This window comes from Maniola hyperantus, chromosome 7 (assembly GCF_902806685.2).
Source record: "Maniola hyperantus chromosome 7, iAphHyp1.2, whole genome shotgun sequence".
NCBI lineage: Eukaryota > Metazoa > Arthropoda > Insecta > Lepidoptera > Nymphalidae > Maniola > Maniola hyperantus.
This window is the reverse complement of record NC_048542.1, coordinates 15219865-15234810: the sequence shown is the minus strand read 5'-3', so window position 1 is coordinate 15234810 and position 14946 is coordinate 15219865. Positions and strand designations below refer to the sequence as shown.

The 14946-nt window shown below is 39.2% G+C and overlaps 2 protein-coding genes across 6 annotated transcripts in view; one reads left to right on the top strand and one right to left on the bottom strand.

Annotated features, from left to right (window-relative positions):
* nolo (no long nerve cord) overlaps window positions 1–14946 on the top strand; it is a 382845-nt gene that overhangs the window by 309408 nt on the left and 58491 nt on the right. The gene's annotated exons all lie outside the window — the stretch shown is intronic.
* Window positions 9694–13611, bottom strand: LOC117983446 (uncharacterized). Its single transcript, XM_069499717.1, has 3 exons — window positions 13128–13611; window positions 11390–11661; window positions 9694–10708 (listed from the first exon to the last, which is right to left on the bottom strand). Exons 1-3 carry the CDS (start codon window positions 13312–13314, stop codon window positions 10373–10375), a joined length of 795 nt encoding a protein of 264 aa, XP_069355818.1. The 5' UTR covers window positions 13315–13611; the 3' UTR covers window positions 9694–10372.

The window sequence follows — 14946 nt, the reverse complement described above, 5'->3', positions numbered from 1 at the left end:
CTCCTTTTTTTGAAGTCGGTTAAAAATACAATATAAGTACTTACAACTAGGGCCTGACGCTTCGAGCTGCTTCGCCTCTTATGGCAATGGTGTAGATACCTATCTCATGAACTGTAATAGGTAGAGAGTTGAAATTGTCACAGTTTGTGTATTCTATTGCCGCTATAACAACGAATAATAAAAATTTAGAATGGCCCCCATGCAAATTAAAAAAAAATTAAAACTACTTCTCTTCTACGCATCTTCTACTTTTACGCATCGGCAGTTCCTCTGATGCTGCAAATGTTTATGGGCGGCGGTAATCACTTAACATCAGGCGACCCGCCAGCACGTTTGCTAGCTATCTCTATTTTAAAAAAGTGTTGTGTACGATGCTACGGAACTTTCGTGTGTGAGTCTGACTCGCATTTGACCGATTTTTTACCCAAACACGTAAAAGCTATTATAGGAATTTGGATCTAACCTACAAATCCTATAAACCTTTTGTACGAGAATTAGGAATAATACAGTAGGTAGATAATATTGATGAAAAGGTATTGGAACTATTCGTATTTGCGGGCGCCCAGGTTGAATGGTGCAGGGGTATTGGGTAAACGCCTGTAATCTGAAACGTTTAGCCCAATTACGCAACGGAACGTGATGGAACTACGAATACGAATACATTACGATCTTTGAGATACGTATACCTTATTTATAGCATTAGGTTGCTTTTGTACAAAACGACTGCTTGCTTTTCAATGTAACTCGTACGAAGCGATTTACTTCCTCGTTTCTAATACGCACTACAGTTCTTGCAATTCACGAAGGCTTCTGAACTTTACTTGTAACGTTTACATGGTCATTGCGTAAGTGTGCGTGCATGTCAGACCAATCAGTCGCGAGCAAGCGCTGTCAAACGCATACATTTAGTGTACCTTCCGTATACCGATACGACTTAAACACAAGCATGAGTCAGTGGCCTTCGTAAAATGCAAGAACTATACTAGAATTTGGAATGCCCTTCCGGTCTCCGTTTGCCCCCTACATCTAAATATATAAAATTCAAAGTCCTGACTGACTGACATATATATCAACGCACAGCCTAAACCGCTGGTTCTAAACACATGAAATTTGGAGGGTCTATTCTTTGTAAAGAGTAGGTATCCATTAAGAAAGAATTTTTCGAAATTCCACCTCTAAGCGTGTTAAATGGGGGATGGAAGTTTGTATGAAAGTCCGTCATTTTTCAAGTTATTTGCATGTGTTTCAGAATTTTTGGAAAATTCTCCCATAAGGGTGGTAAAATAGGGGATGAAAGTTTGTATGGGAAAGTTTTAATTATTGATATTATTAAGTTGAAATTTGGAAAGTAGGTTTTTTCTTGAGCTTAGGTGTCAGCTAAGAAACGACTATGAGAAAATTTTTATTACGTTAGTATATCACAAGAGATTGTCATTTTATAAAGTAGGATTATCACCTAAATAAAAGTTAAGTTTAACAAACTTCGCGAACATTTCCCAAAATCTCAGCCGCGTTTCCAAGTTAGCTAAACTTGCCTCAATCAAGCCGGCAATAAAAAGCGCAATTAGCTGGAGTAGTGAGCGGGTGAATTTGTTAATTAAAACAATATTTTACTTTTAATTGCCGACAAGTAAGTGTCTGTTCGCGTTTTATCTGGACGACAAATTTATCGGCCGAATTGCCGAGGCCTAAGTCCGAATGAATTATATTGTTTCGTTGAGAGGGTTCAACAAAAGTAAAGCAATCTTATTTTTACGATTCCGTACTGGAAGGTTGCCAACGTGACCCTATTACTAAGCCTCCACTGTCCGTCCGTCTGTCTGCCTGTCAGCGGGCTGTCTTATGAGTTCAAATTTTCACAAAGAGTGTATTTCTATTGCCGTTATAACAACAAATATATAAACATACCAGAAGTGAAGTTAAATATTAATCATGACGCGCAGAGGCTTATCGAGAGTTTTACCTTTAATGATAACCTAACTGCAATATTAACTTAATTAGGGCACAATTACTATTGTAACCACTCAATCCTCACTCAATAGAGCCTCAATAGCTCAACCGGTATAGGAGTGGACTGAAAACCGAAAGGTCGACGGTTCAAATCCCGCCCGTTGCACTATTGTCGGAGAGGTAAGGGGAATATTAGTCATTTAATATGGCTAATATTCTTTAAAAAAAAAAAAAATGGCGACCTAAACCGAGTCTCGAGCCGGACGAGACTGGCTTAAAAACCATCAACCACCCGTATGTATCTCAGAATAAGGACTGTTAGAAGTAGCCCTATTGTGACATTTACTGTTAGAGCGAGATAGCTAAATGCATTTAAGCTCTTGTTAGAATGTGACAAAATGATTATGTTTTGTCCTTATCTCCGTGGCCACTTTTTTTTGTTTGTCAAAATGTATTTGTACGTGAGTATTTGACAAACAACGTGAAGTGTAGAAGGAATGACATTTCACAAGTAAGAAAATCTGCTTGAGCGAGAGGGACTGAGGGGGCCACGCTAGTTGCATATCTGGACATATCTGTGGTATGTATACAATCGACTCAAGATGGCTGCCCCACAACAGATTACGTGACTTCCGTTTAAAAAGGTGGCAATTACAATTGCGACAACAATTAGGTATAATGGATTTCAAAATGGCCACCATTCAAATTTAAAAAAAATTGCATAGGTAGTCTTGCACGATGATATAATATAATCCTACATGTGCGAATCAGACTCGCACTTAGCCAGTTTTTTAATCCCATTCCAGGATTTAAAATCGACTAGCTAAATCTTAGCCATAGCACACTTATACAACTCTGTTTAGGGTGTACTAGCGCAAGCAAACCCTTACACTAATAGGTACACGGTACTCATTTACAGTTATGGCACTTATCTACCACCATTAAGTTCGGAATCTTTGCATGACAAAAACGGCTTGCTCTGAAATGGAAACACGCTTCAACAAGGACGTATAAATAGGCTGTGTAAGGAAGGGAAGACATTATCGTAGACAGACAAATTGTCGGGAGGTTTTATTTTTCCTCACCACGCAGCTACCGCATACGGCTCATAGCTTTTTACGTGCTCTTTACACATCTATTCGTGCTTTTAGAGCTTTCTGGGAATGAACATCGTCAAACCACCGCCCGTTGTGTCAGATTTTTTCCACGCATATACAAACTGTGGAACCAACTTCCTTCAGTTTTAGCTACGATGTGGCTCGTAGCTTTTTACGCCTTTCGTGCTTTTAGAGCTTTCTGAAAACGAACATCCTCAAATTATTTGAGCCCTTTGTGAAAGATCTTTATTTCACGTACATGAAAACTGTGGTACCAACTCCCTTAGGCGGTGTTCCCAATGGATTACAACATGGGGTTATTCAAGGGGAAGAATAACAAATTTCTGAAAGGCCGGCAGCGGCAGAAAGTAATGTACATCGGCCTTTAGAATGGCATTTCGGCTACGTAGAGCGTTGTCTCTGTCAGTCATATCTATATGACGTTCTGTCGGTCTCAACGACAGAGACAATGCTCTTCAAATCTGCTATCTCCTTCTAAAGATCTACATTACTTTCTGTCGCGTACTGTACTCATGCGGGTCATAGCTTTTTACGCGGTCTTTACACATCTACTGGTGCTTTTAGAGCTTTCTGGAAATGAACATCCTCAAATCGCCGCCCGTTGTGTCAGATCTTTTTTCACGCACGTGTTAACTGTGGAACCAACTCCCTTCAGTTGTGTTCCCACTAGATTACAACAAGGGGGTATTCAAGGGACGCAAAATAAATTCCTGTAAGGCCAGAAACACATTAGAGGTTTCTTTGGTGCTGCAAACATTCTTGGGCGGCGGCAAATACTTAACATATAGGCTGTGTAAGGTATGGGAACACATAATCGTTGACTGATAAATTGTCGGGAGGTTTTCATTTTCTTCACCACGTAGCTACATTGTGACTCATAGCTTTTATGCGGTCTTTACACTTCATCTCTCTCGGGCTTTTACACACCTCTTTCGTGCTTTTAGATCTTTCTAACAATGAGCATTAATTGAAAGTTTCTATTTTATTTTATTTTTGTTTATTTTATTCAGATACAAGTTAGCCCTTGACTGTGATCTCACCTGATAGTAAGTGATGATGCAGTCTAAAATGGAAGGGCTAACTTGAAAGGGGTTTAGCAGTTACATTAAAAACTCATACCCTATTTTTTCGGGTTGTGCCACACAATATGACAGTTTGTTCTGGCGCTTCTTTTGCTTGTTCTCAGGTGGAAGAAGCGCCGGAATAACCAGCTCTTAGCTTTAAGTTGTGATGTGTGGCACAATTATATAAATAAACGTCTTTTCTTTCTTTCTTTCTTTCATACCCCTAATCGGTTTCTTCACGGCATCGTACGCTCGCTTCGCTTGCGCTTTATTATTTGGGATTGGTTAATGCGTGCGTGGATGAAGTGCGGGTATGGGGGGCGCCTTCCGCCTCATACAACGATTGCCATCTCAACCTGTCGCGGACTATAGGTATGGATAAATACCCTGTGTCTACCTGCTATAGTACAGGCTGTAATGCACAAAATACAAATAATGTTAACTGTGGAAGGTCGTAATTTATACCGGATCCACCATTAGGCGGCCCGCTGATAAATCAAAGGGGTCTCCTTTTGTCTCCAAGCAACAGTTCTTGGGTAAACGTGGACTTACGACTTTTCTTTAATACTAAAGCAAATGCACCAAAGGAGATCGGCGAAATTGGAACCAACTTTTTTAAAAACCGAATTTGGCAATTATTGAATTTTATTATAACTAGTCATCTGCGAGTTCCGTACAAGATATAACTCTAAATAATTTTAAATAAGTACCTACATATTATCAAAAATTGCGCCACTAAAAAAAAAAAAAAAAAAAACATTAAAAATTTCGTTACTGCTATCAGCAAGCGAGCCGTAGCTTAGTGGTCAGAGCGTCAGGTGCGATCCCAGGAGACGCGGATTCGATTCTTGCCTGTTCGCAATTTTCGATATGTACAAGTATTTGGGGTACGGAACCCTAAAAAAATATGATTTGTCGCGCACAGACAAAAAAGTCGTAAGTCTACTCACTGATCACCTCCCCCGAACAGATTCTGAAAGCTATTTGTAATTAAGAAAGCCGTGAGAGATGAAGACACGGATAAGAATTAACACAGCGGTGTCGTTTGTATAATGATTGTAGGCCGAAGTAGTATAGGCGAGCTTGATCAAATATTTGAACCAATGTTTGATAAATGAAAATATTACAATAACACTTAAAGCTAGCCTTATCTAATTACTATACAAATCATGCTCGCGTGGAATGTTGCCAAGAATACTGGCTGCATTTCCACGCTGGGCAGCCAGGCTGATCCGTTGCGCAAAAAATGAGCCAGCCCTTCTGTCACCAGATGAGGCTATTACTCGCGGTGAATGTCTCGTAAATTTTTTTAGCACTGAGACCCCAGGGTCACCACGGAACAAAAATATAACTCTCGATAAGAGCTGCATACCAGCGCTGCTTGCCGTTCTTTAGCTGTTTCAAAGAAACTAAATTATTTCTAATTTTTAACAAAACTTCACAATAATGTTAATAGATGGCGCTGCTATGGGATAATGGAATTGTGGGATGACGCGAGGTCTTAGTTTGGGGCATGGGGCGAATCACAAGTATCTGTTTGTGTATAGTATATTATGTGACAATAGTCTGAATCCAATATTAACTGATATAATATTTAGTCACCGATACTCGTACGTGAAGGGTCAACACAAAGTATCAAATTTCAAAGCAAGTATAAGTACAATTATAAGAAAGCTCAGAGTCACTCAGCGGGCGATGGAGAGAGCTATGTGCGGATTTTCTCTACGTGATCAAATCAGAAATTAGAAGATCCGTAGGAGAACTAGAGTAACCGACATAGCTCAACGGTTGCGAAGCTGAAGTGGCAATGGGCAGGGCACATAGTTCGTACAACCGATAGACGTTGGGGTCCCAAGGTGCTGGAATGGCGACCTCGCACCGAAAGACGCAGCGTTGGAAGACCCTCCACTAGGTGGACGGACGACATCAGACGAGTCGCAGGGAGCCGCTGGATCCAGGCCGCGGCGCAAGACCGTGGCGTGTGGAAGTCCCTACAAGAGACTTATGTCCAGCAGTGGACGTCTATTGGTTGATGATGATGATGATGATACAATTATAGTGCAATACAGAAAAGCCCTGAAGGCTGGCGATAGTACTCGTAGCAATGCGGCCGACCTAAGGCCCAGCGCAGACCAAGCGTGGTGAATGGAACCGAGACGCGGCGAGTGGTGCCCGTGACTCTACTAGAGTCACGGCGTGTCGAACGGCAGCTATGCACGGTAGGTACAGTACACGGCCGAAAGTACTGAACATCGACCTTTAGAAGGAGATAGCAGATTTGTAGGGCGTTGTCCCTGTCATTGAGGCCGACAAAACGTCATCTAGGTATGAGTGACAGAGACAACTCTCTACAAAGTCGAAATATCATTCTAAAGGCCGATGTACATTACTTTCTGCTGCGTACCTACTGTAAACGGACAAAGGTCAGCTGGCTCGACAATCCACGACCTGCGTGCTGTAGCTGTTTGAGCGCGTTCATTTTCATTATACCAAGTGAAGAGCTGGCGAACAAAACAGTATAATTGCAAGAAATAATAATTGCATTATTATTATTATCTAAATATGTATATAAAAGGAAAATGTGACTGACTGACTGACTGACTGACTGACTGGCTGATCTAACAACACACAGCTGAAACTACTGGATCGATTGGGCTGAAATTTGGCATGAAATAGCTATTATGACGTAGGCATCCGCTAAGAATTATTTAATCCGGATTTTTGAATATTCAATCCCTAAGGGAGTAAGATAATAAATAAGGGTACGTTGAAATTTTTGAAGTCCATGTGGACGAAGTCGCGAGCTTAAGCTAGTGTTTAACTAAACCACATCAGTTTGGTGCAAATGAGCCTAAATTGATACATTATCCCTTCGCTGCCACTTCACTCCATCGGTGTGCGTCGTGCCTTAGCCGTAGCGTACACAACCGCAGGCCGCAGCCGCAAATAACCCTACAAACGCCACCTTTGTTACATTATCTGCGATCCCTCTGACCCCTCAGACGTTTCAATTGTTAATTAGGTGCCGGGACAATGATAAATGGCGCTGGAGGGTTGATTCCTGCCTTAATGTTTCTTGGTGTCTAATTTTTGTTGCCTGTGGAAGGGTTAATGGGTGTTTTCAAGTGGGGTGCTTTTAATTCGGGCGTGTGGGAAATTGTGCATCTGTTTTCTATCTCGGATAAGACCTCATCCATACTAATATTATAAATGCGAAAGTGTGTCTGTCTGGCTGTCTGCTAGCTTTTCACGGCCCAATCGTTCTACCGATTTTGATGAAATTTGGTACTGAGTTAGCTTATACCCCGGAGAAGCGCACCGGGTTAGCGCGGGGGCTGTGCGGGTGTGCAGGGCGTCTCCACCCCGATTGCCATCTCGACCTGTCGCGAACTATACCTACTCCTACCACTTTTAATTAATAAACCAGCAAAAGCAGACGCGAAAATGCAACTTTCAAAGGGCGGTCGGAAAGTCCGGGCTAAAATCGAAAATAAACAAGGAATACGCGCTGGTAGCTAGTAAAAGATCTATTTTCAAATGCATTTTTCCTGTTGAACTTGTTACGTTTTGCTCTCCTTTTGTTTGTTTTACGGGTCAAATAAACACTGTACCGAAATATTCACTTAGTTTTACTACAGAAAAAGCTTATAAAGAACCAGCAAGAGCCTACCAGACCAAGCATTAGGTAGAGTTCCATAATGTAGTCATGCTATAGTCTTCTCTATCTTCTATAATATAAAAATGAATCACTAAATGTGTTGCTCATCGCAAATCTCGAGAACAGCTGAACCGATTTCGCTAATTCTTTTTTTATAATATTCCTTGAAGTACGAGGATGGTTTTTACGAAGAGAAAAATTTAAAAAAATTTAATCGACTGTTAGGCGGAACGAAGTTCGCCGGCAGCTAGTTGCTAATAACTTTGACGGTGATTATTTCTTACACAGTTTAATAATGGTTTTAAAATACCTCTTTGTCGAGATGTCAGTCGAGTGGGTAAGCTAAATTTTTTCATGTTCAATGGGTAGATATAGTACGCGACAGGTCCAGGTAGCAATCAGGGTGTGAGGCGGGGGTTAATATTTTTGTTTAACAGATTACTTAAAAATAGTTATTAATAATTATAACAGTACGTTTGAAGAGACCAAATAATTTAAGCAAGCTTTACAATATAATAATATGAAATCAATGTCAATTAACTAGTAAAAATACCTAGTAGGTGATTCACAACTTATGCATGTGTGTGTGTGTGTATGTGTGAGTGTGTGTGTGTCTCTGTGTGTGTGTGTGTGTGTGGGTGTATATCGTAGATCCATTATACAATAATTAATCCTATTCTGATAAATGACGTGTTAGCTTTGTTATAATAATTCAGAAAGGTAACTTCTGTTCTAAAATCTACATCCAGTCTGTGATTTAAACAGTTTTAAACAGATTAACTCTAAAAGTTATTATTTACAGAAATAAGCCTAAGTAATTGTTACTTTTGAAACTTCGTTGGACAATATTGAATTTGTAAATCAGAATAATTCACAAACAACAATATTGGTTCTATTAAATTAAATTAAACTTCAAATCAGTCTTTTTTGTCGAAAAATCTGCTCATCTAAATATATAAAAGGAAAAGGTGACTGACTGACTGACTGACTGATAGATCTATCAATGCATAGCTCAAACTACTGGATGGATCGGGCTGAAATTTGGCATGCAGATAGCTATTATGACTTATTTTTGAAAATTCAACCCCTAAAGGGCTGAAATAGGGGTTTGAAATTTGTGTAGTCCACGCGGACGAAGTCGCGAGCATAAGCTAGTTTTAAGTCCAAATCTAAACAAACATCGTTTAAATTGCCTCCAAAAAAGAAGAAAACAAGAGATTTATTTTCTTAAAGGACTTAAAACTTTGAATACAAATACCGCGATTGTAAGACTGGGACCACACGATGCGTTTCCGGTGCGTTGCGGCGCCGCACCGCTGCGGATTTTTATATTGGGTGCGACACGGGCACTGCGTTGCTGCTGCAGCACAAAGTATGACTTTTTTTTAAATAAAAATGGCGAGCAAACGGGCAAACGGGTTACTTGATGTAAAGTGATTACCGCTGCCCATGAACATTTGCAGTACCAGAGGAACCACCAATGTGTTGCCGGCCTTTCAGGAATTTATTGTCCGTCCCTTGAATAACCCCATGTTGTAATCTAATGGGAACACCACCGAAGTACCACCATGTTGCAACACACCACCCTTCCCCGCCTCGTCTCTCTGGTCCCAAGTCCGTTGCGCATGCGGTGCGGCGGCGCATGACGTCGTGAGTCGTGACGCATCGTTTTTTTTTCCACACCTGATGGAGTTTCTTTCTTTTCTTCTTTCTATTCCAAACCTTAGCCACGCGTATGAGGAATGATGACGCAAAACGTTTCGTGCGTGTAGATGGGATGTCGATGACATAAGGATGGAAACTCGTGTGGTATGGTACAGCGATTGCTATGTAGGATGACGCAGCGGCACCGTTTAGGCGACGCACCGCCAACGCAACGCATCGTGTGGCTTCACTCTAAGAGCGTGTCCACACGGCGCGTTGCGTTGCGTTGCGTCGTCGCAACGCAAATATTTTGACGCATAGCCGGCCACACGGGCGCTGCAGCGTTACTATGACGCAGTCAACGTTCCGTCGGCGCAGCGGCGACGCACAGTTGCGGCAAGTATTTTGAAAAAAATTCGCAGTCAGTCTATAGCAAATCATGGATCGGAAAAGACGTCTAGCATTGCTCCTATTACTACGTCACCGCCGAAATCGACGCAAGATCACAAGACGGTACTGGATCAGTCCTTTCATTTCATTAAGAAATCGTGATGGACAGTTTTTTTTTTTAGAATATCGGGAGTTGCTATTAGACGAAAAGAAGTTTTATAATTTTTTTAGAATGAGTGTATCCAGCTTCGAATGTTTATTGAAGTCCTTAGAACCACACATACGAAAAAACTATACTAATATGAGGAATCCAGTGGAACCAGTAGAAATGCTGGGAATCACTTTAAGGTAACTATATAAATATATTTAAGTAATAAAAATATAACAGTTTTTTTGGTTTGTTTAATTAGTAATCAACTCACAAATAATCAGCAATTGTCATAATTTTAAATTTAGACATTATTTAAGAGAGTAATCAACTCACAAATAATCAGCAATTGTCATAATTTTAAATTTAGACATTATTTAAGAGAGATATCATCCAGTAATTACAAATTAGAAAAATCGTATTCAGTTTCTTCACTTGCTTGAGATGTTTCTGGAGATGTAATTGAATTATTAAAATCAGAAATGTATGTACTTTGAAAATTTGCTGTTTGATACCCATATGGTGGTTGGTGAGACGTTGATGGGCCACTCACATATGATGATGTTTGTCCATACCGCATTTCATCTATAATTTGTATAACTTTACTTTGGAAACGGAGAGTTTCTCGGTCGGAAAATTCTTGAATAGATGGCAATATAGCTCTGAAAAAGGACATATGGCGATTTTCCGGCTCCTTGAGAAGTTTTAGTCCTTCTCTTTCAAACTCATCCATTTGCATTTATTAGAACGTGATATATTTGTATGTAAACTCATTACATCTAAAGTGAAGAAAGAATAAAATAGCGTTCTATATTTGTAAGTCTGTCACGTGTGAGTTGTCGTTATCGTTGGAAAAAGAAATGTCTTTCTGTTAATAAAATAAATTATATTTTATGTATTTATCAAGATTGAATTTATTGGGCAATCCACCTCATAATCATAAATAAAGGGGGCATAGGGCATAATATTGTACCTAATAGGAATATTGTGTGTTTGCCGAAGAACTAGTTTATAGTTATTTTATTTTTATAATCAAATATTTTCGAGAGTTTTATTTAATCTTATTGATTGATATAAAATTGTAAAGGCGTGTTTATATTACAATGTAATAGGTTAAGGGCGCGATGTAAGGGCGTGTTTATATTACACTGTAATAAGTTAAGGGCACACTATGTTGTTTGCGATGTAATGGTTTAAGGGCGCGTATTAGAACGTGATATATTTGTATGTAAACTCATTACATCTAAAGTGAAGAAAGAATAAAATAGCGTTCTATATTTGTAAGTCTGTCACGTGTGAGTTGTCGTTATCGTTGGAAAAAGAAATGTCTTTCTGTTAATAAAATAAATTATATTTTATGTATTTATCAAGATTGAATTTATTGGGCAATCCACCTCCTGATCATAAATAGCATTGCCCTTTTGCGCGCGACTGGAACATAGCGCGGAGTGTTGTCTGTGGTAATGTCATCATTTGTAGACGTAGATTCATTGTTGATTTCTCTAGGCGAGTCTAAGCTAGATTCGGTGGCATTTTGTTCCACTTTTCTCAAAAAAAGGAGTTGATTGTATAAATGATACTTCTTCAGTTTCGTAGCGCCCGAGCCCGATTTTGATGCTTCTTTTAATTTTTTTGAATATCTGAAGTAATTATCTTTTACACTTCTCCATTTTTTTATTAAATCATTACCTGCAAAACCAATAGTAAACATGATTTAATAATTTATACATAGTGAATTTCTCGATAAAATTTAATGACATATTCAGATATCGTTAACAAACACTATGTGACCGACTCTGGAATCGTGAAAATATAACAGCTGTTACATACAAAAAGCAATACCTACTGAATCAAAATGTATGCAACAGCTGCTATTTTTTTCGCGATTCCAGAATTAATTGGTTACATAGAGAAAGTTATTTGCTATCGATGTCTGAATATGTCAGTATTTTTTTTCGGGTATCTATCTATCTCATAAATGCATATTATAATAATTATTTTCTTTTCAGATACCTAGGAAGTGGAAATTCAATAACTGATTTACATTTCAAATTCAAACGGGGAAAATCTACTATTGCATATATAATACAAAGAGTTTGTCGTGCTATATGGACCAATCTTCTTCGAGACAACATCCCTGAACTGACAACTGAAAGTTTCCAAACAATAGCGAGGGGTTTTGATGTAAAGGCAAATTTTCCTCAATGTGTTGGTGCCATCGACGGCAAACATATCCGCGTGTGTAATCCTGCAAATAGTGGCTCACTTTTTTTTAATTATAAAGCCTTTTTTTCGATTGTGTTGCTAGCTATTGTGGATTCAAATTACAAATTCGTATTTGTCGACATCGGTGCATACGGAAAAGAATGCGATTCAACCATATTACAAAATTCTAAACTGTACGAGCTAATGATTAACAACAACTTACCACTACCTCAACCCCAGCCACTCTCTGGTAGCAATATACCAACCCCGTATGTATTTGTGGGTGACGAAGCTTTTGGACTGAGCAAACATATTATGCGTCCATATGGCGGTCAAAATCTCGACTTACAACAAAAGGTTTTCAATTACCGTCTAAGCAGAGCCAGAAGATATGTCGAATGCGCTTTTGGGATTATGGCTAACAAATGGCGCATTTTTCACAGACCGATAGACGTGTCCTATGACTTCGCTACTGACATTATAAAAGCATGTTGTGTATTACACAATTTTGTCGCTGATCGAGATGGTTTTAGACAAAGAGATAAATTTGCTATAAGTGTTGATGAATTTCTCCCAATACAACCCGTACATGAAGAACAGACAGCACCGAATGTCATAAGACAGCAATATGCGACCTATTTTATGACTAGAGGAACTCTGCCTTGGCAGCTAAATAAGGTATAATTGTATTATGAGGGTTTTCAAGATTTTCTTGCACCGCCAATTCCGCGATCAGTAAAAAAATAATATTTTATACCTACTCAGCGTAGTCTAGGTTAGTTTTGAGCTAAGTAATAAAATAGTACTCACGCTAATCTAAATTCCCTAAGTTTTAAAATTTTAGAGTGTCGAGATATTAATTTTGTACTGATCGCGGAATTGGCGGTGCAAGAAAATCTTGAAAGCCCTCTTAAATAAAAAAAACATAAATATCTGTACTGTGAACTCACCAACTTTATTTTTTCGTTCAGCTGTGAAATTCTCGTAATCAGGAAATAAAACTTTTGATATGTCTTCCCAGGCTTTTGTTTTTAAATTTTTATTTTTAAAATCTACGTTTGACTTGTCCCATATAATTTCCCTTTCCTGTATCAATGTAATCAAGTAATCTATGTCAATTTCTTCAATGGTATTCATTTTACCCTGCAAATAAAACTAATTACCCTGCAAATAAAACTAAATACAAAAACGTAAACGTAAAACGAAATGAGCTTCCGTGTATCCTCTCTGTCAACGCACAAGCAACTGAGCGCTGACGCTCCGACGTCGCACGAGTACACCCCCTCCCGCTTCGTCTCGGGGGCTGCTGTCCGTCATGTGTGCGTTGCGACGACGCAGCGCGCCGTGTGAACACCTTGGTTATTTGTATGTAAAACAACGCAGTGGTAGCGCTGCGTCGACGCAACGCTGACGCAACGCGCCGTGTGGACTGGCTCTAAGACTGGGGGCACACGATGCGTTGCGGCACCCGCACCGCAAAGATTTCACCGTATCAGTGGGCACACGAGCGGTGCGGCGCCGCAACGTTGTTATGTCGCAGCGGCGCCGTAGTAGCGTTGGACAGTCTGTTCATAAAAACAACTGAGCGGTGCCGCTCCGACGTCGCAACGTATTCACCCCTCCCCGCCTCGTATCGGCGGTTGCAAGTCCGGTGCGGCGCCGGAGCGCATCGTGTGACATGCCACAAACATTTCTATGTAAGACGACGCAGCGACACCGATCAGACGCCGCACCGCCGACGCAATGCATCGTGTGGCTTCACTCTAATTATACAAAGTGCCGCAATCCGAAGAAAATAAGCACCGAATCGTTACTTACAACTTTGTATTCCGCGAAACCTGAAGCAAAATTAACTTATTTTTATTTACATATTTATGTATTCAAAAGAAGTTAGTCGCAGCGCCTCGTTAATCGCTCATTACCATGACAGAAAGAAAAATTGATATTGTTCTACTGGAAGTAATAAACCTAAGAGTTTTCTTTTTTTTATTCGCCACAAACTTGCAAGGCTGAAGCCTTCTTTTGAGGTTTGTAAGATTATATTATCAATGATAAAAGACTACGAAAAATTGGTTAATTTAATGAATTTATTTATTTCATGTAGGACAGCATGTGCCACTTAGGGCGCGTATACACACCTGTAAGCTTTACTCACGTAAGCTTACATGATTAATTTACGACAAGTTTACTAATGTAAACACTCTTATAAGTGTCATTTACCTTAGTGAATTTGTTGTCAATTACGTAAGCTATGTGGTGATTACAATTTACAGGTGTAATTTGTTGTCAACAGTTATCAATAGGGTCTTGGAGTGTCAGTAATCAAATGAAGTGATTTTTTGTATACCGGTATAGTTTAGATTAAAAATTATGATTTTCATTTATTTTTAACATGAACGTCACGCTGTACGGAAGGTGAATAATGACGTCACAATACGTAAATGAGATTTTTTTTCAATTTTTTATTAAAAATATAAATATTTTTTATGTTAAAAAATTTAAAAATATTTGTCGTTTACGCCTTGTGACGTCATTAATGGCTTTTTGTACAGCGTGACGTTAGTAATTAATTATTTTAAAAATAAATAGGAATCATGTTTTTTAAAAGCCCCATAAACTACCGCTATACAAAAACATCACGTCATTTTATTCACTCCAATTCCCTTTTAATTATGTCTACTTACGTGAGTAAAACTTACAGTTATGATATAATTATGTCAAGCCTCTACCACTACTGGCACCGCCGGTTCGAAAAACAGATAATTTACC

What these genes read in the sequence shown, in the direction of transcription:
- LOC117983446 (XM_069499717.1), bottom strand. Translation starts at nt 13,314, where the DNA reads ATGAATACCATTGAAGAAATTGACATAGATTACTTGATTACATTGATA. An exon ending in TGAACGAAAAAATAAAGTTG is followed by an intron (nt 11,662 to 13,127) that starts GTGAGTTCACAG and finishes TTGGTTTTGCAG; the next exon opens with GTAATGATTTAATAAAAAAA. An exon ending in TTCCAGTCGCGCGCAAAAGG is followed by an intron (nt 10,709 to 11,389) that starts GCAATGCTATTT and finishes TTCTAATAAATG; the next exon opens with CAAATGGATGAGTTTGAAAG.